The 27391-nt window shown below is 40.2% G+C and overlaps 1 protein-coding gene across 4 annotated transcripts in view; it reads right to left on the bottom strand.

Moving 5' to 3' along the window:
* The window catches only part of DZIP1 (DAZ interacting zinc finger protein 1), a 39814-nt gene extending 12817 nt beyond the window's left edge, over positions 1-26997 (bottom strand). For 2 of the 4 annotated variants that reach the window (XM_069008321.1, XM_069008327.1), the window contains exons 1-11: positions 26924-26997; positions 23303-23372; positions 22716-23210; positions 17537-17621; positions 15876-16000; positions 13567-13728; positions 12763-12900; positions 11719-11781; positions 10377-10517; positions 8010-8058; positions 6657-6716 (exon numbers count right to left, since the gene is read on the bottom strand). In XM_069008321.1, coding sequence (XP_068864422.1) covers positions 6657-6716; positions 8010-8058; positions 10377-10517; positions 11719-11781; positions 12763-12900; positions 13567-13728; positions 15876-16000; positions 17537-17621; positions 22716-23210; positions 23303-23305 — 1321 coding nt within the window. In that variant the 5' untranslated portion in view covers positions 23306-23372; positions 26924-26997. Of the gene's footprint in view, positions 1-6656; positions 6717-8009; positions 8059-10376; positions 10518-11718; positions 11782-12762; positions 12901-13566; positions 13729-15875; positions 16001-17536; positions 17622-22715; positions 23211-23302; positions 23373-23954; positions 24068-26923 lie in introns of those variants that run through there. The other 2 variants (XM_069008322.1, XM_069008334.1) reach the window with 2 other exon arrangements.
* Positions 26998-27391: the final 394 nt, after the last annotated feature.

The following is a 27391-nucleotide window of genomic DNA, read 5'->3' as shown; positions in this document are numbered from 1 at the left end:
CCAAATCACACAAATATACTGAAATACAATGAAAAATACTGTAGATATCAAATAATATCTTTTGTTTTCAAGAAACACATGCCAGTATATTTTGAGCTGAATCAATCATTACCTTTTTCCTCTTCTGAAAGCTCCTCTATGGGCTCCAGCATATGCACCAAGGGTGCCTGCTCTAATAATGAGGAAGAACAGGAACACCAGACAAAAAGGACAGAAGAAGGTCAAGGTCCAGAGAGGGAAAGTCAGGAAAAAAACCACCACACTGATGTCAACTTTCTTGACAGCTGACAACCTGCTTAACAATCACAAACCCACTACAACATGACTCTTTACTGCCTTGGGGGTACATTTTTGTAGAGAAGACTCTAATACAATAGTCACTTGTCTTGGGGTGACTTTGTGATGCGTATACCCTATCACTGCCCCATGCCCAGGGATTAATTTTATGCCTTTCTGTGCCTTTAAACTGAGCAAAACTTTTTCAAAGCAGTTTGCAGCTTGTTCAAGGTCACATAAAGATTTTTTTTTATTTTTTTTTTAACCAACTGCAGCAGGAGAGCGAGAGGGAAGGGAAGCACCCAGTTTTGCTTTTCTTTCCAGCCAGCTTTTGGCAGTTTTTTTTTTCCTTAGCTCCTTTTCCTTTGGAGAGTTGAACTTTTGCTTTCTTGGGACTTCATTTTTTCCCTTTTCTCTCTGCTGGACTGTTTCAACATCAGAATACATTGGCAAGAATTTCCACCAAGGCCTGGGCCCTGGAGGTGGGCCCACCACCCTGTCCCAGCTCCAAGGAGGGGGAGAGAGAGACTACGGAAGGACTCTGAAATTTTCCCAGGTTTCTCTCAACAAAGCAAGAGGTTTTACTATTTAGCATTATTTTCCTTTTCCTGTGTGTTTGTTCAATAAATAGTTTTTATCTCTTTCACTTTCCTTCGAGGAAAATTTATTTTTTCCCGAACCTGGTGGGGGAGGGGTGGTTATAGCCTACCTTCTCTCAGAGGATGTATTTCTAGATTTGGCCAAACCAGCACATCACTTAAGGAGAGATTCTGTTGTCCAAACACAGGTGTATGGTGTCATCCCAGATACACCAAAACTTTAAGCCATCAGTGCAAGGTTGACTGATGTGCCACACAACTTCTGGAATGGCAGCAGGTAAGCCAGGTGGGGTATTTTTAGACATCTACAATGACAGGGCCACCCAGGATTATGTAAATCGATATTGTTGTTCTTTTCTCATAAAAAGCAATTTTTAAAGATTTATTTTAAAATATTGTGTATGTGCAATTTTATACTAAAAGTTTAAAAAAGACAAGTGAAATGGACAAAGTAAACCTCAAAAATATATGGAAAAATATATTAACTCAGTATTCCTGAGAATTATTAAGTACTGAGTTCATATGTGCAAGATAGAGATTTTATACATATATATGACAATTCCCAATAAAACCAATTTTAAAAATCTTTAATCACTCCAGCTGAGTCAGCTTCAGTACTATCATGTGTTTTAAAGAATTCTTGAAATGTCTCTGCTGAAAACAGCTTCCTAAACACACTGAATTTATCATTCTATAGGCTGTCAGGTACAATTTGCTTCACAAAAGTGAAGCCAGGGTACAGTTTATTTACAACTTCATAAACTTCAGATATAAGACATGCTTGAAAATCCTTATATGCAGACCAATAAACATTCAGGTTTTTAAAATGTTAATATTCACCTTCTACAAATTAATTGGTACCAATGAAAACTTGAGCTTGAGTGCCTTCTAGGGTTCACAATAAAAACAGATACACAAACTGTACTTTCAGCATTCAATTACAGGTATTACAAGAGAAAACAATTTGTTGGTCAATATTTTGGGCCTACGTGCATTTGCCCTATCCTACACAAAAAACCTCTTGCACTATAAATGGTTGTTACACTGTATGGGTAGAGGCGGAGGACGTGATGCTGCAGTGAAGATGCTCTTTGGCACTCCTTGTACTCCAGGTACAAACATGGATGCACTGTGACAGGTAATCACAGTGAAACAAGCTTTTGGAGCTAATGACACTGCCCTGCCACATCTCCAACATTCCCCAAGAGAAGGGGATTAAAACTGGAGGCATAAATGCTTGGTTATGGGAGCTGCTCTCTCCATGCTTTCCACACCTGTGGTGATATTCAGCTCCTCACCTGCTTTTCCAAGCCAGCTACCAGACTCAAGATTTGCTCCTGCAGAACTTCTACTAAATAAGAAGTTCTAAAAAAATGCTTCTTATACCATCACAAGTGATAACAAGATGCAAATATCAAGATATCTTAGGAAAAACTCTGAGAGACAAGTGGGCTTCTGGTTTTTCAATCTCTAAAGCTGTAAAAATTTATCAGTGGCCAGAGAACTTCTAGGTACTAGAACACAATCCTCCATACTACTGCTCCTGGCACATTGCTGCTCTTCAGCAGCTAAGATTCTCCAAAACAATTTTCAGACACAGTTTGGAATCATTCCCAAGTGCCTGAAATGCATCTGTTTAGAAGGACAGAGCCTGAAGCACAGACGGAATGTTCTGAGAGGATTTAATTTAGCTCCATGGGCACCAAGGCTGCCAAGTTTCTTGGCCGGACTTACTGGTCAGTAAGGCAGTTGCTGTGTAGTTGGATTGAATCTATGCTTGTTTTACCTGTACTTTACTCAAATGCTCTCTGCTTAAAGGGGCTGACTCATCTCTGCACAAACCCTTGCCAAGTGACTTAATGTAACAGGAAAAGTCCAGTCCCCAGAACTCAGACCTGAAAATAATCTGCTGATCTGGCATAAAGGTGCATGCTCCTCTTCCTCAGTGTACCAGAAACAGAGGAAATGAAAAACCAGTAATTACTAAGAACATTTGCAAGAGCAGACCCTCTCAGAAATGTACTACTGTTACATGTAGTACTGCTGTTCAGTGCATGGTAACAGAGGAGATCAAATGCTAAGGCATGAGGGAGTACAACACCTGAAAACACCAACTTCTCTGACATAAGCAGGCCTTTTCTTTCTTTTCACTGTACACATATTCTAAGAGGTATCTATTAAACATCATGTTGGAATCACAGGTAAGAGAAAACATTACTCTGGTTTATAGACAGGTGTGGAGATGACCCTCCTTAAGGAGTCCTCTCCTTATGTTTACCAGAGATGTGCTTCTTCTGGCCATCTGATCAGCCATATTAATTCTAGCCACCATTAAGGCCAGCAGTGGCGTCTATCATCCCACATCTTCCAGAGTATCTCTTCTGCCAGCTAGTATGTGTAGAGACACAGATGGCATGTACAGGTTACCTTAATTTCTTAGTGGATAATTATACTACTGAAAAATAATGTGCCCAGCATACTTTAAGAAGTAATTAAATACCTGTTTTAAAATGTATTTGAAGACAATTTCTATGCAGGTGGAATAGGAAAATATATTTAACAATAATGAAGGGTTCAGACTGTGTATATTTCATGCACATCATGTATTATTTTTCTGTTCCTATCTACTAGTTAAAAAACCCCCAATATTCTGACAGTGCTATTGGGAAAGCAGTCTTCTGGCCAACATTTAAAGAACAAATCTCATCCATTTATTTTGAAATATGAAATGCTAAAGAACTTTTAGCCTGAACAGAAACATTAAAATAATCTATGGTGTAGTGTCATCTACAGTAAGCACTTTGCACTTGCAATGTAAAAACTTAGGAAAAAATGTAAAATTTGTTTTTTGTAAACTACTGCATTTCTTGAAGGTGTAAGGAATGTAAGCTATGGCTACACTCATTATATACTCCTTTAATTTACACTCAAATTACACATACAAAGAGCTGCCAGATTTAATCTATGATACCTGTAATTTGGACCATTGTTTTTGAATTAATGCACTTCATGTGTTTTATTTTCCTAACTAATCAATAGAAAGCCACATACTGCACATAAGCAGCAGAAATACTAATTTTAAACCAATATTCCTAAGAACGATATTTTTTGGACACTTACCTGAGGCCTCTAAGTTAGGAGCCTAGTCACCTCAGTCTCCTTCTACAGTCATCGAAGAGACACAGGCAACTTCAAAGAGCATTCAGATCTTAATTCACCTGAACCAAACACTGAAAGTGCCCCTTTTCTTTTACTGTCTAGGAAGAGTAAGTACTTTGACTAAGTTTTCCTCACATGCTTCAGCTATGTCCCTAGTGGTAGCTGAGCCTTGGTCCACACCATGTTTGTAGACTGAGATACAGGTTTTAATGGACAATCTAATTGGTAGCTTTGCTTTTTAACTACGTCTTCAATTCCACTGAATATCATTGACCTAATAAAGATTAAATATTGAACAAGTATCAACATTTCAAGAGTAATATAGGAGCCAAAACCTAATTTAAAAATATAATTTAAAAAACTAAATCATAATTAATCTGTTGCCTTTTTGTGAGACTGAAGTAATCTCTGAAAGTAAGACCTAAGCTGTATCTGCACAAAGCCCTACTGATAGCCCAGAAATGGACAGAAGAATGGTCTGCCAGGATGGCATTCAAGGAGCTCTACCAGCTCTCACAAGTCAGGAATGTTAACACAAAAACATCAGACTAACATAGTTATTCTCTTACTTTACACCTAAGATAACTCACATTTGTAACTTGGGTATCTTTTCATAACACAGATTTAAGATGTGCAGAACAAATATTAGGATGCAAAAGCTTCTGAGTGGCTTTGAAAAGTGTACTTAAGTTCTCATTAGAGAGCCTTTTCTAGAATTAATTTTAAAAAAAAGAATGAAGATATTTTATACGCAGGCAATTATAAGATGATCTGTGCTAAATAAATTTGTCTACAGAAGTTACCAGGAAGTGCTTTCATTTTCATAAAGGCATGAGATGCAGCCATGATGTCTTAATTCAGTAAGTCAATCCCTTGAGGAGTCCTGAAAACTTCGGGAAAGACACCATAACTTCTGCTAACCTCCAGAAAACTAGGTAAGGCAAGTTTAAAAAAAATCCAGAAGGGAAGAAAAGGGACAGACAGAGAGACCTGCAGAGATAAATAAAATAGTAATCAGCAAAGGAATCTGAAGGGAACACCTTCTTTGAGGTTTCATAATAAACTGATGGTGAATCTGTGTATTAATGGCAGGAGCAGCCTTTTCTATCTTGAGAAGTTTCACAAGATGCCATAAACTTCATATTTGAAGCAGCAAGAAATCATGAAAGATCTGAACGAGCTGATTTAAATTGTCAGAGTACAAAAAATACTAATGTTCACAGGACTGCTTCTGTCCTCAGTACAAATGAAAGCAAACGCACCAAGTAAGTAATGCTTCACCAACTTCGTGGCTAAGTCCTTAGCAGCAATAAACTTCATAAAACGTAGATCTTAAATTCAGGGCAATTGCTAAGCTACATGCCATGAGACTTCTTAGCCAGAACCAGCACTACTGTTTTGGTGTAATGAGGCTGGCTTAAATGAAAAAGAATTAATTGCTTAAAACGCTATTACTAATTCTCTATACTTAATATATTCTTACTTTTGTCTACATAATATTCATCCATATAATTTAACTTTAAAAGCTACAAGCAATTAACTGCTAAACCTTGCATAGCTTAGAAAGAAATAACGTTACCATAGAATAATTAGCAATAATATGATCAATTTTCCTTTTTAAAATAAGGCTTGTCATAACAAGTATTTTGAAATGAGCACTACATCAGTTTTTCATTCCTCAAGTCATCGAAAGCTTGATGTATACTGCTCCTTCTCCACAGATGCATTTTCAGAACTTTTTGTAGTTGTCAAAAAAGAAAAATGATCTACATTTTTCACAGACAAATTCCATTTAGTCTCCCTGTGACAGGTTTAAAAATTAAGAAAAACAATTAGAAAAACCCATTATTTAATTATAATTCAAATTAAAAAACTGTTTCTAAACATTTTGCTTGCTCATTTTTCATTACTTTCCTTTTACAATGAAAATAAAGAAGTAATTGAGGGCAGAATATTGGTATGGTAACAACACTGTCCATTAATTTGCATGCTGCTTTAAAAAAACCAGAACTATTTTCACAAAGTACAAAACAATGTAAATGTAGCTCCAAGCCTCCACTCCCCTTCTAAAGGATACCACAATGCCACAAGTTAAAATACCTAAATAATGACCTATACGTAACCACAGATATACTCTGGAAGAAGTAGGACAGGATAACTGTCTATTTTGATTATTTCTTCCATATTTTTACTCCATGCCTTTTGAAATCACATGGGAAATACAGTATTTCAAGACTTTTAAACAAACATCTCCACATGTTTCCCTATACGAATTCCAGTAGATATATGTATGTATCCAGTATATGCATATATCAGATAAGCATATTTTCCATTAGAAAACATTTTTTTTCCCCAGTAAATTTCATCCAAGTGCTTCAATAATATACATGCTAGGAAATATTCTCAAAATATTTTTATTTGTTTTTCATTTATTCTTCTCAGTAGTGCATCCTTATAATTACTTCATAGAAATTCTCAACACTGACATACAGCAAAGCAATTCAAATTATTTTCTTTCAATATAACTACTCTTAGAGCTAGGATTTGACAAGCAACATATCTGAGAAGAGAGAGTGTTAGATTCGAAAGTACTGGATCTGGACCTATCAAAAAAAAACTTACCGTGTGTGGCAACTGATGGACTTGGCTTAGGTTCATGAAAATGCTCTACAGGAGTGTTCACTAAAATAGCATAATAGTAAAAAAACCAGTGGAATTGTATTAAAGTAAACAGTAACAAATACAGATTCTTAGATGTAGCAATATTTAATCATATTTATAAAATAGGGTTTTTTTACATTAATGGGGAAAAAAATAAACAAAATATTTACAAAGTAAAAACCGTTCCTTCACAACATAAAAGTACATCTCTATATATGCTTAACCATTTTAACAATTCTAGAATCAGGAAAAGAAACTACTAATTAAATCATCACTGAACTAGAATGGGATCATCTCTTTGGTCATGAGTGCATGCTGTCTTTGTGTCACAGAGAAGTCTTGGCCCAAAGCTACTTAGCCAAGACCAGCTTGACTGGGGCTTGTAATCCCCAGAGAGGATCTGCAGCATCCACACTTGACATGAATGAGTAGATCTGTAGATCATGTACAGGGTGTTGCCTTGGAGTGAATTAGCACTTCAATCCTACATTCCTCAGATCAGCTTGGGGTTAGGAGCAAATTTGCCTGTGTGCCATGGACTTTTACTTGCCTGTGCTTCTGTGTGAATGAGTATAACCAGCTACAGTTAAAAGCCACACGGCCACGCTCTTACTAGGCCTTCCTCAAACTAAACCTACTCCCTGCTGTTTGAATCAGTCCAAGCCAGTGCCTTGTTAGTACAGCAAAATGGTTCCCAAAAAGGGATCAGAATGAATTCATCTGTCATCACCTGTTGCAATAAACTCACTTCAAGTCACTGCAACTGCAGCATTAACTATATGGGTGTTTGTGATGCAGGATAACATCCTAAAACACTATTATCAGGTTTAGCTATTTGTAATAGACTTCAGATGTTAAAGCATTGCACAGACAAAAAATATCAGAGTTCTAACATTCTTTGAACATCTGTGTCTTAACTGACAAGTTAATCAGTTTTGTCTACTCTTTCAGTATTTTCCCTTTTGTGAGTTCTGCAGCCTAAGGACAGCTAAGCATGAAAAAAAAAAATATTAAAATTACACTTCATAAAGCAAATCCAGAAATTTTTTATGTAATACAAAATAGAGTTGTTCTATTTCACATCTCTTCACTACTCAAGCAATCAACTTTGTATATTAGGAGTCTCTACAGCTACAAAATATGATCTTTGTAAATCATGGCATGAAAACAGGTAGGTGCTCTGTGAAAAACAAATACATTTCCAGTACTGATTTTATTTCAGTATTTTGTTAGTCAAGTTGATGTCTATATTTGTTTCAGCCAGGCTGCAGAAATCAGAAACTAAGTCTGTTTTCTCTTACAGTTTGTACTCACCATCATATGTTTTAATACTTGGAGCTGGCTTTGTGGACAATTCTTTTATCTAAAGGAGAAAACACAGATACATGAATAGATACAAATGTAAAGGATCAATATCTAGAATGAACATTTAGCATAAAATACCTAGTTTCAGTACCATTCCATAACAGAAATTACTGGTTATGATTTGGAGAGAAAAATACTACTTCTGTGCTCAATGTGTATTTTGTTCATGCTTAATGAATGCTTTTGTGTTGTCTTAATCTGAACTCATGCTTTGTATATCCTGCTATTACAAGTTAAAATGTAAAATGAGAACAGACTTATGGGCCACTTCAGCACTTAAGAGTTTCAATACTTTCTTCCTCAGCAATTCATGTTCCATTTTGCAAGCCTAGCTTCCACTCTGGGGAAACACTGGAGTGTTTAATTACACATTGATTTTAAATGCATGAACAGTTCTCCTTTCTGCTTTATCGTTTTGTGTATTTGACACCCCAGTACAAGCACTGAACTCACAGAGTAAAGGAAACACGCTGGCTGTAATGTTATCTAAAGAAAACAGGAAACTTGTGAATCCTATATCATTAAAACAATATTCTGCACTCCAGTTCCCCAAAGAGAAGAAAACAATTCATTCAAACACAGTCAGTGTCACGTGGAGTTGGCACAAGATATTGGACCCTGATCCTCTTTTATTTATCAGTTTGGTTATAGCCAGTAGTGCTCCTATTTTTTGTCCATTAAGTTTCTATTCTGCAAAAGTGTTAGCTATTTCTCAAGCCCTTCTATTTTCCAGGAACTGAGAATGTAGATCTGCACAACTCCATTTCACAAATACCAAATTTGGATCCCTCTGAACCTATTATACATCTGTGGTCATATTTTTATCTTTCAAAGGTCACTTCATTGAAGGAAATTAATCTATGATTAAGTCATCCATTTCTCCAGCTATCAAATTTGTTAAGGTGGAGATGCAAAAGCTATTATTTGTCTTTCCATTCTTTAAGCATTCAAGTATAGGTTTAACATTGATCTCAAGCAAAATGTGTAAAATTAGGTGTTGATTTACAAAGAATGCTTAAAGAATTCCATCTAATAGAGGAATAAGCCACATAATCGTGCCATAGTCTAAACTCCAGACTATTCAGATATTCACCCACCAATCACCTCAAAAAATCTATAGTTATGTTTCAACAAAACCTCATTTTAGGCAAAAACAATTCATTCCCAAACATAGAATCATGGACTGTCTCAGGCTGGATGTGACCTACAAGGATCAAGTCCAATTCCCTGCTCCTCACAGGACTACCTAAAACTTAAACCTAAGAACATCATCCAGGCATTCCAAGAACTCTGACAGGCTTAGTGCCGTGATCACTTCCCTGGGGAGCCTGTTCCAGTGCCCAACCACCTTTGGGGTGAAGAACTCTTTCCTAATGTCCAGTGTGAACCTCCCCTGCTTCATCCCATTTCCTCATGTCCTATCACTGGTCACCAAAGAAATCAGCACCTCCTCCTCCACTGCCCCCCTTGAGGCTGTTATAAGATCACCTCTCAACCTTCTCTTCTCCAAGCTGACCAAGCCAAGTAACAACAGCTGCTCCTCCTAAGCTGCCCTCAAGACCTTTGATCATCTTGTTTGCACTCCTCTGGATGCACTGAAATAGTCTAGTGCCCTTTTTATACTAAGGCACCCAAAACTGCACACAGGACTCGAGGTGAGGCTGCAGCAGCACAGAGCAGAGTGGGACAATCACATCCCTCAACCAGCTGGAGATGCTGTGCCTGATGCCCCCAGGACACTCTCAGGTTGGCTCTCCTGGCTGCCAGGGGACTCCTGATTCATATTCAACTTGACATCACATCAAACCCCCACATCTCTTTCTGCAGGACTTCTCTCCAGCCTCTTGTTCTCCAATTTGTGGGTATAACCAGGGTTACTCCCTCCCAGGTGGAGAATCTGGCACTTGATGTTGATATATTTCACATGGTAATATTTTAAATAATTATTCTCACAGTAATGAATATGATACTTCATTTCTAGTGTGAGAAGTAATGTATTTTCAGATTTCAAACACTAGATCTCATTATGATTATTTAGTGGCAGATTAAATCCTTTTCACTATAAAAAATTTTTGGTTTATTAAGCCTGTCTTTCTCAAATGTGTTTTAATTCCTGGTTTACATTCCTGTGTCTTTTTTCCAGATCTGTTCTTATTTTTCAACATGATTTCCAAAGGGTAACAAAAACACTCCAGCAGTACTATTACAAACTGTGAATATTAAACATGCAATCAGAGATATATCAACACCAAATGTTAGCATAGTGTTTCTCTGTGTCCTGTGCTCTCTGAAACAAGAGTGTTTCACAAAACAGACCTGAGTCTTCTGACTAATAATCAGATCATTCTGCTCCTGAAGCCTCTGCTCCAATTCTTCTATCTTCCTCTTGTAAAAGATGTTATTTTTGTTCAGGTCTTCTCTCGCTGATGTTTTAAGTGTCTCAATCTGTGACAGTAGCTAGAAAGCAATCAGAAGAAAAGTAGTATCATATTAATTCTGTACAAAATATTTTAATGCTATAAAGTTTAAAGAAGCAAGTGTCACGCTTAGATACTTTTAACTTAGACACTTTTTGTATGTATTATAAAACAGTTGTCTGGATCACTTTTTAATTACACAAGGAAGACTACCTAAATCTCAATACAAAGAAGAAGACATACAAACACATTGCTGAGATTGCCTAAAAATAAGATTGCAGGAAAAAATGTAGCAATCCATAAAAATGTTTTAATTAGAAATAGTGTCAAATAATGATACTTTAAGGAGGTGATACGTGAATTTGTATAATAAACCTAGTATATTAACTCTGAATGTGGAAGAAAAGGAATATTATTAGGTGCACCATCCCAAAAGTAATACTTACATTACTCCTCCCTTATTCTATTCTTGCACTGTATGTGGGTGTATCTTTAACTACATCCTTTTTGGGGACTGTTCCATGGTTCCTCCCCAGTGTTTTCTTGCCAGAGGAGGAGAAGCATTGGTCAGACCACTATGATCTGCTCAGTTCTTACATGGTCACGCAGATGAAAGGAAAATGAAAGGAAAAGAAGCAAGAGAAACAAAGCAGGAAAGAGATTAAAAAGAAATGCAGACAAAAAAAAAATCTGAGGAATAAAGCTTTGTATAGTAAAATATATAAACTGATGCAAAATAAAATGCCATGGTGTTTTTTCCTGGAAAAGCTGAGCAGATTCTAGATTAGAAAGCTACAACAGAAAAAGCAATAGAGAAGTGATAGAGAGGAGAAAAAGAAGACTGAGACATATGCCATAGGTCCATGGTAGCAGCAGGTACAGGGTGGATGAAAGCTACATGTTGGCAAGTCATATCTCAACTATTCAGCCTACCCATGTAACACGGAAAATACTGTGTAATACAGTGGTCACAGAATCAGCTGTAGGCTCTTCAAAATACAGATACAGTTTCAGTTTTCTGTCAGATTCTGAAATGATAAATTCAGTTTCAACCCTGGCCTTAACTGAAACACCAAGATTCTACCATGAAACACCGAGATGATAAATACAGCTAAGAGAACACACTCTTACAAACTCTTGATATCTAGCAGATGTACTAGAGCATATCAAGAACTACTGAGAGGGCAATAAAATAAGAAAAATGTCTCCTTTAGGCGTAAGTGGTTTGCTGTGCCACTTACCACGGACTTTTCTGTCTCATGGTCATGACGGAGGGCTTGTACTAAAGATGTCCACTTTTTTTCCTGCATAGAGGAAATCCATGTTAATTCTTGTTAACAACACACTCAGTTCGATATATGCAGCTTTATTTTTCTAAATAAAGCGTAAATACCACAAAGATGACAGATTATATGAAATTTGAGTTACTCAAATTTCCTTAATGCCTAGGACAGTTATCAGCATGATTTATATATCTGAGTGTGGTTTTCCTACCAATCACTCTAGAAACTGTTTTGCTCTTTGATTTGTATATGCAGTCACAGGGAGTGAGAAATACACAAGTGTTTTGATGTATTGACATGCATTAATCTGTGTATTAACAAAAAGAGTAGTGAGAACAGGGGGTTTTCCCTCTAAATAATGTAATTTTGAGCACTCATTAGCAATGTATTTTGCGTAATAATGACAAAACCCCAATATTAACATATGAGTTTTAGAGCAAAGCCGATTTTCTTTGATGAAATAAAAAACCCCATAAAGCAAAACTAAGTTTTGCACATCTTTGAGCAGAAGTGACCAAACTTCTGTATAATACCAGCAATAAACAAAGACCTTCACATCCCAAAAACCATGAAAAGAAAAAAAAGACACAGGTTGGCAAATCCAGTCAGAAAGTTTCCTAATTTTCTTTTTCATCTTGGGAAATGGAATATTCCAATTTTTCAGTAAGTGGCCTCACAGATCACTAGACATAAATGCTTTATTAGAGACTTCTGGAATTGAATTGCCTCCATATTTGGCAAAGATAGATATATTTAATCATAAAGAATATGAGAAAATCAATAAATAACAGTTACTTCATTTATAAAGGATAAAGAAAATAAATCCTTGCTTGCCATTATATGGATAGGATTAAATAGTATTAAATTTTTAAAAACAGCTATTTTTGGAATTGAGAAGAATGAAAATTTTACTTATGGATTTCATATCCTACTCAGAGATGAACAAAAATAAAAAGAACACAAGTAATCTGTCAAAAGCAATACATTAAGTTACAGTGTTACCTGTTTGTCCAGAAATCTAACCACATTTGGATGATCCTGAGGACGCTGAGGTTTCTCCTCTGTAAATTCATGGCTGTCTTTCAGTGTTCCTAAATTGGATTTTTGTTGTGTATTGGACTTTTGTAATTCTAACAGTTGCTAATAGGAGGGAGGAGGAATACAAAATTTTCTTTAAACACAGTTATGCAGAGATTGCATCAGGTACTTCTCCCATTTCTCATGAGTTCAGCATTTATCAAATTTCACATATCTACATCGAACATAAATATGACTTGTAAAAGTACACAGGACCTAGCAGCTACAAAATATAAGCTACTCTGGTAATGCCATGCAGATTTGGTCTCAGCCATAGTTTTATGGTTCCCTTGCTAGTGAGCATTTCCAAAGCATGTATTGAAAACACACAAATCTGTCAGGACTATAATGCAGAGGTTAGCTTCCTCCATGACACTTATGAGAATATTAACATAAGGATACCTAACATGCAGCAACCACAACAATATCTACTAATCCATAAACAGTCATTCAAAGGCTGAGGAGTAAAGAAAAACTGACACAGTTGCTGAAGGGATCAATCATTCTTCCAAAACAATCCTTTAAATTACAAAAAGCACAAACCTGAAATTATGTTAATAAAATACCAGTACACAAAGATGTAGCTATGGCTACCATTCAATCATTATTTTTAGAGTTCTGTAGGAAGACCTTTACAATGACTATATCACATTTCAAATACATGAAGTTCACTGCCATCTAATCTAAGGGATTCATGCTTTAAAATGTTAGAAAATTTAAATTGCTTACGTTTTCTAAGGTTGAATTTCTTGAATATAACTCTTTAAGCTCCTTCATAAACATCTCTTTCACTTTTTCTATTTGATCAGCCAATTTCTCTCTTTCCTCATCTTTCCATTTATGAAATGATTGTAGGATTTCTTCTTCTTTTGATTTTTGCTGTTCACATTCCTGTAATTGTTAAAAAAAAATTATTTGTTATTTTTTCTCACATTCAATACAAACACAAGCTCCCAAACTACATGTGGAACGCGGTCACTTTCAATATTTTGGAAATATTGTGACATCAAAAAACATAAAAACCACCAGTTTTTCCAAGAATTCGAGGGTAGCAAACTATACATTTTGCTAGCAAAACAAGTATGCTTCAAAAAGTTTTGGCAGTTCATTATTTTTCGCTGAATAAAACATAAACGACCTTAGGATCCTTAGGATCAAAGATCCACTTAGTTCAGCATCCTGTTTCTCACAAAGGCATTAAGTGTGTAAGTAAGAAGATTAATACTGGGACAAGCAAACGTGCATGTTCTCCTTCAGTCTCCAAGTTGCCAACTGTTTTCAGAGGACTTCTTCAGACTGACAGTTCTGTGAACTTCAGCCTGAAGTTCTGTGACCTTCATTAACTGCATAACTTTCACTACATTTCTCTTCATACACTTTGCAGTCATCCCCTGTGGCTGCATCACCTTTTGCAAACGAGCTCCACAAGCTGCATGAAGAGCCAAGTACTTTTCTTGTTGTTGTTGTTTGAATCTAGCTCCTGCTAGGTACATTTGATGGATTCTGAGCCCTGAACTGGAGCACAGAGGGAATTGTTCATTGCTACTCTGTGTAACTCATGACTTCACAGGTATCAGTATCTCACCCTCTATCTTCATCAACCTGTTGTCTTTTTTTCAGACTGACAACTCTCAGCATACTCAGTCATTCTAAATACTGACTGATCATCTTTGTAGCCTATCTCCATAACTTTTATATTTCTATCCTATCCTTTTTGAGATGAAGGTACTAGACTCATACACTATATTTAGGCTGTGGCTTGCACAGGGATTTTTCAGAATAAGAGGTAATATTTGATTTTCTTTGCTAGCTGCTACTAGTATTTCCATAGTACTATGTATCACAAGCTTAAGATCTTGCCCTTCAGTAATAGCACTCAGCTCAGAACCCAATTAGAACCATTTTATCCCCATATACATTTACCCCACTTTATCTGTTAGATTGCTTCAACCATTCCATTACATAGTGATGCATTTTTATATAGTTCTCAAATCGTTTAAAGTTCTGCATTTCACTGCCCAGGACATATATATTTTTTTAGGAAACATATCTTTGCATCACAGCATTCACTCTGAATTTGTTCCCTAACTATAACATGCAATCACTGTACAACTAGGAAGAATAGGATCATCTGTATCCTTTCATCATGAAGGAGCAGAAGGGACCAATAATAGGAAGCATGGCAGTTTATATACAAATTCCCATCAGCAGTAGTTCTCCTAAAAAAACCCCAACATGGGCAAGATCTTCTGTTGTTTCATCAAAAGACAGTAACATTATGATACCCAAATTGACAGTGGATGTCAGTAATGGCAGACAAACTGTATCCAGTCACACTTCACATTTCTATCTTCCCTGACATTGCAGAAAAAAGAGAAGTTTTGAAAGCTTCTTGTTGTGTAAGACTGCAGACTGTAGCTTCAGGACATTTCAGGTAGTCCCCCTTGCAGTTAGGAGTCTCAGCTAAGACAAGTGACTTCAAAAGAGGCCCCCAAGGCACCTAAAAATCTACACTGCACTCTTATGAATACTCCATCTCATAAACAAAACAATGCTTCAGGGGCAGGAGGAATATGTTATAGACGTACTTCTCAAAAGCTACACACAGAATGAATGAGTAGAATACCTTCCACATGTCCACGTAGGGCCAAGGCCCATTATTCTGACAGCGCCTGCACTTCTAAGTGAAACTCAACCAGCTTTTGATTTGGTCATTCAGTACTTTTAAAAATGGAAGCTGAACAGTTCCAGGAAAGGGGGAACAAGAGGACTGAAAAAAAGAGAAGTCTGAAGCTGAGTTCAGGGAAAGAAACACTCCATGTTTTTACAGAGGATCAGGGTTTCCTCTGAAGACAAGGAAGAAAATCACCATCAAACATGGAATACCAGGTTGGAAGGGATTATCCTCCAGGATATACTTGTCTAGCTGAATCTTGAAAGTGTTCGAAGTAGGGAAATCCAGCACTTCTCTGGGTTGAGTGAACACAGTTCAAAGCGCTAATTCCTTTGAGACATTCACATTACTTAGTACATATTACCTTAGACAACCTGGCCAAATTAGCCTGTTGTTCAAACTCTAACTGGGACTTGGTGAGCTGCAACTGCTCCTTCAGGTTTTCAATCTCATCCTGCAATTTTTCTATCTTTCCTTTTCTCTTCTGTTCTGTTTGAAAGAAACACAGATTTTAAAAAGGTTTGTTGCAATTTCTGGAACTGTGATACTTACTGCAAATACATTTCTCATGTTTCAGTAACATCTTCATGAAGTGTGACTTTCTTAGACCACTTTCCCTCCCACTACCATGACTCTCCATAGATGCTTTTAAATACATATATTCTCTGGACTGCTAACTTATCCTCAAATACTTGTACTATTGACATGTGAAACAGTTTATGAAGTATTTACATGAAAAAGTGTTCTATAATCTAATTTCAAAGGAATCTAAGCAACACAGGGTCATAAAAAGAATGTATGAAGGACAAAGTGAACCTCACTTATTCAATTCTTTTAGGCTTCATTTATTCTAAATAACTTTTGTAAGGAGTCCACTTGGAATACAACAAATTATTTATGTGAAAAGAATTGGGGGAATATCAAACAAAAAATGTTAAAATATGCAAAAATCACAACAATCTTCAGTTATGAAACATTTCATCAATTTACCAAGTATTTACTTGCCCATCATCTGGGAATCTGAGCACAATGCAGAATATTATTCCAGAAATAACTGCATGGGGTATTTCCCCTACAGAGCCATTTCAGGCTAATCCTTTTATACAACAATTACTTCAACTGATTCTGCAGCATCTTCCACTGTCATTTTTATCAAGTATAAGGCGCCCAAGAGCTCCTTTCTTCTTCCAATATAGTCACACTTCCTCAGGTGCTTACTCTGACCCCTTTCACTCTTGCTGCTGTTTTATTCACCTGACAAGCTACAGTTCAGACCTCATTAGATCCTTCCCACTTTTTCTCCTCCCAAATGATCTTTTTTTCCTAACTTGTTTGTAATCACTGTTACTTGTCAATACTTGTTAGTCCTTAGTGATAAGTATGCAGCCTAGCAGGAAGGAAAGAATTTAGATATGAATGTAAGAAACTTTGAGAACATTGTTTTTCAAACTAAACATCTTTCAGTGAAGAGAGAAAAAGTACACAAGTTAGTGGTAAAGCAACCTTGAGTATCATAGATAGATGAAGTTAGACTGTTCTAAACACTTTCTCGCTGCATTTTACAGTCAGTTTAGTTCAGGAGAGCCAGATCCTATCCAAACGGATTTCAGGCGGAGTGGATTATTTATGTATTAAAAATTAATATACATCTACAAATTTTATTTTCCTTAGTGCAACTTGTTCATTTTACCCACACCTTTATAACATACATGCCTAAAGAGAAATTGTGCTCTGAACTGTGCAACTGGCTGAAGTACCCAACAGAAATGCTAGTTTGAAAAGGTGCTGCAAATATGGCACACAGGTTTTTGTTAACTGTTTTCCAGAGACTGAAACATATGTTGCCCAATACATTTAATCAGTCAGGGGCACTTGCATTCACACAAACTGGTATCTGCCACCTAAAAATGGAAAGTAAAAAATATTCTTCCAAGTTACACAAAATCATGGACTGCACATCTTCACTATATTTACACTTTTTTAAACTACCTCTCTTAATTTTTTTGATAACATTAAAGCACATACCGATCTCAGACTCTCCTGGATGACGCCTTTGAATGTGACTTTGTAAAAAGGAATATGTCATAAAAGCCTTTTCACAAAATGGACACTAGGAAAAAAAAAAGCCAGTTAAAAACAGATTAGTAACATCTTTTTGGTAAATAAAGTGGTTAAGGTTTTTAACAGGTTATTAAATTTTGCTCATATGTCAAAAAAAGGTAACTTTAATAAATTCCATCTCACAAGAATAAGGACTAAAATTCACATGGTACCCAATTTCTGTAAAGTTATCAGTACATTAGTGCTATGTGAAGTTTCACAGTGATGGTCATGAGCAAGAATCTGATTGTGCTAGGCACTGTACAAACTGAACAAAAAAGACTCTGGCCAAGCAAGTTCAAACTCAGATATAAACCACAGACAAGGATTCATATATGTAGGTAGAGAACTATAAGGGAAAGGTATGACAACCCTCTTCAGCAAAATATACAGACTCCAGCCAACTAGCAGCTCAGGTGTTCTTAAAATTCATTTAACACCACAAAGTAGAGCACTACACAGCTGGAAAAAAACCAATAAAGATGGGTTTGAGTATATGAGTTGTGAGATGACAATACTCAAAGGATATGTAAAATATTCAGACATTTCAACCACGGGGAGGTAACAGTACACAATTTTGTAAGAAAAGGTACATAGCTACATTAATATGCTACCTAGAATCCTTCTGAAGTACAAAGTTCTTTCAATTTCTGTTTCTATAATTTACTTATTAGTTTTGAATTTAAATTTTAAGTCAAATTTGGATCCCACCCTTTTTAAAATACCCTTTTTGTTCACCTTCAAAGTACCTTCTACTAATGTTCAGAATATATTAAAAATAGATGGGTAGTACAAGGACAGAAGCTACATCTACAAACTCTGTAACATACTTCAAGACTACGCATGAGGGCCCCTCATCACTTTAGGGTCATTCATTACCTCTACTAATGCCTTTTCCTGGTCTTAAAATCAAGAATCAAACACGGTTAGAAGGGAAAAAGGGGTTTTACCTTGGTATTTATTTTAAGATTCCTTAGGTGCACACATCCAGGTGGAATGCGCCGAAATGCACACCCCAATGCACACTGCAATGCACACTCCCAAAAGATCTGGTATAACATTATAGGTCTTACTAATTAGCATATCTATCAAAGATTCCCCAGTGAGAGGCTCGAGTGAGTCCCCCTCCCTGAGGAATCTCCCCTGGATGGTTCTATCTTAGCTGGAGAGGACCTTGGTGTCTGGGGCTTTCTGACCCCTAACTATGATGCTTCTAAGATGTTTTGTCTCCTAGCTTAACAAAATAAGTCTAAGAATGTAGGCTAAAAAACACTAAGAATACAAAAAGCTACAGAAGGTATATAAAAGGGGTATAAACGAAAAGGCAAAAAATCATCATGGCATCACTATCTCTACTTTTTTTCAAATCAAGACATTTTAACAAACCACAGACACTCAAATAAGTCATTTTTCCTTATCAGTGTGATATGACTGTAAGAAACCAAGTTAACAGATTCAAGATCTTGTCACCATAATCAATGCCAGAAGGAGGATCTGGGAAACTACAGGCCTGCCAGCCTGACCTCAGTGCCTGGCAATGCTCTGGAACAGATCATCTTCAGTGTGACCACATACCAAGAGATCAGACCTAGCTAGCATGGGTTTAGGAAAGGCAGGTCCTGCCTGACCAACGTGATCCTTTTAGGACCAGGTGACCTGCCTAGTGGATGAGGGAAAGGCTGTGGATATTGTCTGCCTGGACTTCAGCAAAGTCTTCAACACATCTACCACGGCATTCTCCTGAAAAAGCTGGCAGCCCGTGGCTTGGAGATGTGCACTCTTTGCTGGGTTAAGAACTGGCTGGATGGATGGACCCAGAGATTGTGGTGGTGTTGCATCCAGCTGGCATCTGGTCACTAGCTGTGTTCCCAGGGATCAGTGTTGGGGACAGCCCAGTTTAATGTTTATTCATGATTTGGATGAGGGGATTGTGTGCACCCTCAGAAAATTTGCAGACACCACCAACTGAATGGCAGTGTTGATCTTATAGAGGGCAGGAAGGCTCTCTAGAAGGATCTGGATAGGATGGATCAACAGACAGAGACCAATTTTATGAGGTAAAACAAGACCAAGCGCCAGGTCCTTCGCTTCAGCCACAACAATCCCCTGCAGTACTACAGGCTTGGGGCAGTGTCTGTAAAGCTGCTCAGCGGTAAAGGACCAGGGAGTGTTGGTCAACAGCTGCTGAACATGAGCCAGTGTGTACCCAGGTGGCCAAGAAGGCCAGTGTCATCCTGGCTTGTATCAGCAGTACTGTGGCCAGCAGGACCAGGGCAGTGACTGTCCCTCTATACTCAGCACTGGTGAGACCACACCTCAAATCCTGTGTCCAGTTCTGGGCCAATCACTACAGGAATGACACTGAGGTGCTGGAGTGTGCCCAGAGCAGGGCAACGGAACTGGTGAAGGGTCTTGAGGGTAAGACCTATGAGGAGCAGCTGAGGGAGCTGGGGGTGTTTAGCCTGCAGAAAAGGAGGCTCAGGGGAGACCTTATCACTCTACAACCACCTGAAAGGAAGTTGTAGTAACACAGGGGTCAGCCTCTTCTCTTCTTCTTGTTGACAGGACAAGAGGACTTAGCCTCAGCCTGTGCCAGGGAAGGTTCAGGCTGGACATCAGAAGGAAATTCTTCATTAAAAGGGTGCTTAAACATTGGAATGGACTGCTGAGGGAGGTGATGGAGTCACCATCCCTGGAGGTGTTCAATAAATGAGTGAACACTACACTTAGTGCCATGATCTAGTTGACAAGGTAATGATCAATCAAAGGTTGGACTTGATGATCTCAGAGGTCTTTTCCAAACTAAATGATTCTGTGATTATATGAAATTCCCAGATTTCATATTATATTTAAAATGCTGCCACTGGTAGTTGGATATCCTATAAAACACACCTTTCATCAAACACTAAAGCCATGAATAATTCAGACAAATTTTGTTGAACAAATGCAAGACCTAATAAAAAACCAAAATAAAGTGATATAGTACGGCAGCAAAGCATTACTGCCAACCAAGAGGGAGCTTACAGTGTAACAGATTGCACATGATTTACAGAATTAAATTGGCTGTGAAATAATGTTATCCATTCAAGCACAAACTTCATGTCAGTTTGACTTGCTGGTAGTGAAAGCAAGCTCTTACTGCAGGAGACAGGATTAACACAGGGAATACTTAGGTTTTGAATTACGCAACACTTTTCTTGCAACCACTTTTCACAGTGTTAACCACAATATCCACTTTATTCCTACATTGTACATAACAATATAAGATTTCTGAACAAAATATCAAAAAAGTGAAAAATATTACTTAAAATTAAATTTGTATTACTCACATGAAGGTAGTGACCAACAAGTCTTAAATTTATGACTTGTAGGTATCAGTACCATTTTATAGTAGCATTTCATGGTTAAACTTATATTGATGATGGATTAAAGGCATCACATCTGAATTCTAAAACAAATTTACATTAACTATAAAGTGTACCTCCACTAAAAGAGGCAAGTAACAGGCATATTTGCAAAACATCCAGGACTTTGAGGGGATGGAATCCGAACTACCCTCTCAGGAACACCAGTAAAACCCCTACTGTCTGTCAACCCAGATCAGGCAATATCATGGTACAGGTAAGTATCACACAGCTACTGTTTACTGATCACACTGCTACCCTGCATTTACAAACACTAGGAAGAGTTTAGTTTATCTCTGGCATTCACACTCCTGAAAACACTGTAGGAACTTCAGGTATTGTTGAACATCATTCCCTGAACTCATTTTTCTCATGTGAACTTAAATAACTTCTAGAGAAAAGAAATTACTAACAGAGAAGAAAGAAAGGGGGGAGGTCAGAAGTTTACTTTATATGAAATCAAATTACGAATGGGAAATAGATTTCCATCTCTGTTTTACTGCAAATGCCATTGAACAGATTAGTAATGAAACAAGTTCACTACCATGTTTTTCAGCTTCCACAGAGACACTAGCACACTACAAATATTTCCATAAGACTTGATAATATTTGGAAATCACAGTATGAGAATTATTTAAATTTACACATAAAATGACACATGCAATCAGTTTTCTTTTGCAACACAGGACAGACAAACTGCTTTGTAAGTTGTATAAAGGTCTTTTAAAATAATACCATTTCAGCAGCTTGTCCTTGAGACTAATATTTGAATGCATTAACCTTGCCATATGTACAGTTCTACTCCTGGGGCATAAGGTACCTTTTCCCTTACAGAAACCCTTGAGCCAACTTAGTTGATGTCTTAAATATTGGAACTTTGCCTGTAACTTTAAACATACAGAGCTAGCCTGAAATCATGTCAAGTCTGTGTCCAGTGTACTCTTTAGATTTCAGATTACATTTGAAGATGAAAGTTGCATTCCTGAAACCTGTTGGAAAATGCTGAAGCTGAAAAATACTTAAATCAAACTACCACACCATTGTAGTGAGACAAAAAACCCTCCCAATAAAAACAGAGTGCTGTGACACTGTCAGTCAGAACAGCTATGTAGTACGGCTCCTAAGGAAGACCCTTCAGGAACAGATTGTTGTGGAATCAGAGCTGAGCTAACTCACTGAAGCTCTTTACCATCTTGCCTGAGTCACCTCTGAGTCACACACACCAGTAGAAACTTTATGCCTGAAAAACATCAGTGCAGGTCAGTGACTACTTGCAGACAGTACATTACTGCTCAGCATCAGTTCTGATGTATTTGCCCTGTGTGTTTTCTGACCACGCAGTTGACAAGACAAGGAAAGAGAGCAACACAAAGTAGTAATATATTTATCACAGGTTTTGTATGTGTGTGTATCTGACATTTCAGATACATCTAAAGCAAATCCAAAAGTAAAGACCACTTGTTAGTAACAAGAGGATTTGTTAAAGATGATGTAGCACTCTCCCAAGAGTCTCTGAAACAGATGGAAAACAAGTGGAAGCAAGGCACTTCCCTTTGCAGGGTCACTGGTCCTTGCAGTTCCAGCCTTTCACCCAGCAAGCGACTGTACCCCAGCAGAGTGGGGCTGCTCTACCACCCATCCCAGCAGGCTCAGAGCTGGCAAGGTGTGCGTGACTGGGCCACCAGGCCCTCTCCTCTCACCTGGTGGTAGTTGGCTCGTGCCTCCAGCATCATCTGCTGGGTGCTGATCATCTTCTTCCTCCGCCGGCACTCCTCCTTGAGCCCCTGGATTTCCTGCATGCGCTGGGCCACCTCCTTGCCCAGCTGGTCGCGCTGCGCCTGTGTCTCTCGCAGGGCCTCCTCCAGGCTGCCGAGCTGGGCGCTGAGGTACTCCTGGGAGTGCAGCAGGTACTCGGTGGAGAGCTGCGCCAGGCGCAGCAGCTTCAGCAGCAGCGGGTCCGCGGGGCCCTGGCAATGCGGGCAGCACTCCCGTTCGGCGCTGCAGAAGGTGACATGCTCCAGGTGCGCCTGCAGGGCCGCCACGTCCCCCTCCCGCGACACCCGCTCCACGTCCACGGTGCTCAGACGCCGCCAGTCCGGGTTCTCGTGCCGCGCGCGGAACTGGAAAGCGGGAAACGCCGCCGGCCCTGAGCCGGGCCCGGCCGCCGGCGGGTGGTAGGTGCGCTGGGAGAAAGGCTGCGGGAGAGAGACACGGCTCAGCCCGGGCCGGCGCTCCCCGCCCCGCCGCCCGCCCGCCCGTCCGTCCGTCCGTCCGTCACGGCGCTCACCATGTCCGGTCTCCGTCCCTGCGGCTCCGCTCGGCGCCGGCGTCCTCCGCGTCGCTATAGCAGCCCCGGCCTGCGAGGGGGAGGCGGCAGTGACGCCGCGCCGTGCCGCCTCCCGCCCGCCCCGCCGCTCCCCGCCCCACGGCCCTTCGGCTCCGTGCTCGGCATAAATCCCGTCCCCTTCTCCCTCCCGGCATCCTCCTCCCACGGCGCCTCCGCAGCCTCTGGGCAGCGCCGCGTTAAGGAGCCCTCTCCCGCCGGTCCCGGTGTTCCCCCTGCCCCGCGCACCGTACGCAGCATATCCTTTACCATCTCCACACGCTACTCGCATCAACAAACATCTCCTCGGCTCCGCTCTTATGTATATGCACCCTTAACCCTTACCTTTAAGCTACACAGCGTATGCTTTCTCTCTCCACATTCCCTTCATTTCTGTGAAGTCTGTACATGGCACCCTGCTCGCACGTTCACTGCATCAACGTGCCTCCCCACCCTGTGTCTCCTCCGTGCTGCTCCTGACTCAAACCTTTCGCACACCACCATGACTTACACTCCTCTACCCCTGTGCTGTCCTATGCTCTTCTCCAGCCTCACCTACTCATCTTTCTCCCGGATGTGATGGCACCTGTCACCTCCCCACCATCAGCATACATACATATGTCGTTTCTCTGTACATCTGCTTCACGCTGCTGCACCCTCATGTCCCTCAGCTGGTAGTTCTGTGCAATCTCTCCAGTGCAACTCCATGCCCCTCCCACACACCAACCACCTGCTGGGTGCTTTTGAATACCTTCCTCACCTTAACACAGTCACAGACTTTGCATTCTTCTTCCACATGCTCTCCTCACTCATCAAATCAACATACCTCTGCCTGCTAGCACCACACACCAGACCTGCTCTTGCAACCACACAACCCTATAACCCTGCCACATCTCTCATTCCTGTCTCATTCTACCGATCCCAAACACTTCAGCCTCATGAAGCACCTCATGGCTTGTGTACATCACCTACTTCACCATCCAGGCCCAAATACTTTTCTTCAAGGCAATCCAACTGCCTATATCCCTGCCCCACCACAATTCCCAGTACTCCCCAGTTTGGTGTTTCCATTGCTCCTGCTCAGTTGCTTCACTGTTTCTAAGCAGGAACATCTTTCTCCTCCATCATACAAAATTACCCTATTTCCTCACACATTCTTACCACTCTTCTCCAAAAACTTGCTCTTCCTGTTACCATTTCTTAATATTTCAAGTCCCCTATGCTACATCTGCCTTACTGCCATGTATACCTCCATTTATACCATTACTGCCATTTATACCTCCCTAAATTTTCAGTCTCTTCCACACATATTTCAGTTTCTCATCCTCTTGGTCATTCCTAGATACATATCTCTCCAAGAACATTCATGCAATACATATCTGACCATACACTCCATTCCATAGGTTCCTTGACATCATATATTATAGATTCACAGAGATATTTTCAAGGGACCTCTGATGATCATTGTCCAGTCCAAATTTCTGCCGGACACTAGTTCACATCACCTGTGGCATTTAATATGAACAGACAGTCCATGACCTCCCCGTACAACCTGTTGCATGTCTGTGCTCTCCTCCTGATGAAAACATTTTTCCTAATATCTCACTAAGTATCTGCTGTTACCAAGATTAAAAAATGGTTTGAATATTTTTGCAGCAATTGTTCAAGTAACTGTAGGCCACTACTAGAGTGTCCCTTTTCCTTCTCTCCACCACACTAAACAAGCCCAGCTCCCTCAACAACTTCTCACAGATCATGTACTGTAGATCCCAACCATCTTGTTAGGTCTCCTCTGTTCCCTTTCAGCTCCTCCACATAGTTCAGATTACCTCTTAATATCTCCCTTCACCTCCTAGGAATGTGTAATGAACCTCACCTCCCATCTGCATTTTTAACATTGCCCTCTCCAGTATAAACAGTAACATGTCTACCATTAAGCACAACACAGAACTACTTCCATGAAAATACCAACAATGTTGCTACATGCACCAACACAAGCATCCTTACAAATTACAAGCTTCTAGTTTTTTGTAAGTTTCCATGTTGGTTGTTGCTTTTTGGACCTTGAGCCTTAAGCCTACTTGTCACACTTTGCTGCAATACCCAAGATTCAGTTCCATTCAGATTCTCCCATCACTTACCATGCCACTTGTTTTTAATTTAGAAAGATACTGTGTGATGTTTGCAACATTGCAGTCTTCTCCTGCAAGGATGACATTTTTGCCACCTCCTTTTCCATGAACAGGGTCTCCAGAAAATTGCTACCTTCAAAGAAATCTATTTAACATTTTTTTATATATATCGAATATAGATCTGCCTGGTTTACCACTGAGCTATGCACTGCTCTGAGTCCTGAAGTAAGAAAATATATTGCTAATCTTCTTCAGAGCTATTTCTAATATAACACAGATTCACTTCGATTTAGTGTATAAATACACTTACATTTATAAGCAGCTAGATCTTTTAAAATGCTCAAATACTGGCTACTGTCTAAAATGTTCATGCCTCAAATTCTTTAAAACACCTTGAAAAACAGGTATTTGAATATTTTTTTCTAATCAAAGGAACTGTTAAGTTACACATAATGAAATCTAACTCACAAAGATCTGAGCCTCATGTGTGCTGTATCTATTTGACATAGGAGAAATTTCTTTACATAAAAAACATGTGAGTTTTGCAAGCTATCAATTTGTGTGTTAAGCAGAAGGAGCCTGAAAAAGCACACATTAAATATGGGCCTTTCACTGACAGATGCTTGGGTTTAATTAGAAAAAAGTAACCAAATATTATTTAAAGCCAGCAAAGTAAACCAAGCCTGAGGACAGCTTATTCTCCCCAACCAACATATCTAGTCAGGAATATCCATACAAATTTGCATGCTGCTCCAACTAAATCCGCTTTAACGGAATGTGACCTTGCAGCGGTACATCATCTATACATCATACAATGGTCTTTGTTGGAAGGCACCTTAAAGACCATCTAGTTCCAACCAGCTGCCATGGGCAGGGACACCTTCTAGTAGACCAGGTTACTCAGAGCCCCATCCAACCTGGCCTTGAACACTGCCAGGGATGGGAGGGGCACCACGACGTTGAGAAGAGGCTCAAGCTGCCCAGGTATCTCAATGGAGATAGAAAAAGTACGGACGGACTGAGGCGGCCCTTTTCGATCTCTTTTTCCTTTCTTTCTGCCGGATTTACTCTATTCTGGGAGTTGTGCCCATGAGGAATTTAGGGTCATCACCCACCCGCGAGGCCCCCTCGGTCAGGGGAGGCGCCGCCTGCTCCCCCGGCCACCCCTCCCCGCCGGGGCGGGCGGCACCGGAGAAAAGCGGCGCCTCGCCGCGGCGGTGCCCGCGGGCCAGGCCCGGCCCCGGCATTCCGGGAGGCGGCGGAGCACGGCCGGGCCTGCGGGAGGCCCTGAGCCGGGCTCCATCTGCCTGCCAAAACCTCCGGCTCCGCTTCGGAGCGCGGCCGCCTGGCCGCTCCCTCCCGCCTGCCCCCGGGGAGAGGCCCCGCCGGGCGCTGCCTTCCGCCACCATCCTGTGCCCGGGGTGGGGGGAGAAGGGGAGACTCCTGCGCTCACCTCGGGCTGCAGCTCCGCGGGGCTCGGCGGGCGCCGCTGGGCGCGGAGGGGCGACGGGGCTGCGGCCGCTCCCGCGCCGGCCGTTACCGGCGGTGCCGCGGCGGGCGGGCGGCTGCGCCCCGCCGGCCCCGGCCGGGCCCGTCCCGCGCCGGCCCCGCTGCCCCGAGCCCTCGGGTGGCGGCTGCGGAGGGGCCGGCGGCCGGGGAGGCGAAGGCTCCCCCGCTGCTCGCCGACTCTCGCTCCTTGAAACCTGCCCGGCAGATGTTGATGCCCAGGCGGGATGTCCTTTGTCTTGGTGCCGTCCCGAGCCTCTCCGACCGAGAAGCAGCCTTTTCTCTTCCTTTTTGTAAAATGCAAGGGAAGTTACAACAAGCTTTGTAAAGGCTGCCTTTGGAAATTCAAGGCACGTTTTGCCACGCAGTCACCGAAGACGACACGTTTAAACCTGTGGAGCAGCGAGCTTCTTAG

This window comes from Aphelocoma coerulescens, chromosome 1 (assembly GCF_041296385.1).
Source record: "Aphelocoma coerulescens isolate FSJ_1873_10779 chromosome 1, UR_Acoe_1.0, whole genome shotgun sequence".
Taxonomy (NCBI): Eukaryota; Metazoa; Chordata; class Aves; order Passeriformes; family Corvidae; genus Aphelocoma; species Aphelocoma coerulescens.
The sequence above is the reverse complement of the archived record's forward strand: the minus strand, read 5'-3'. Positions and strand labels throughout refer to the sequence as shown.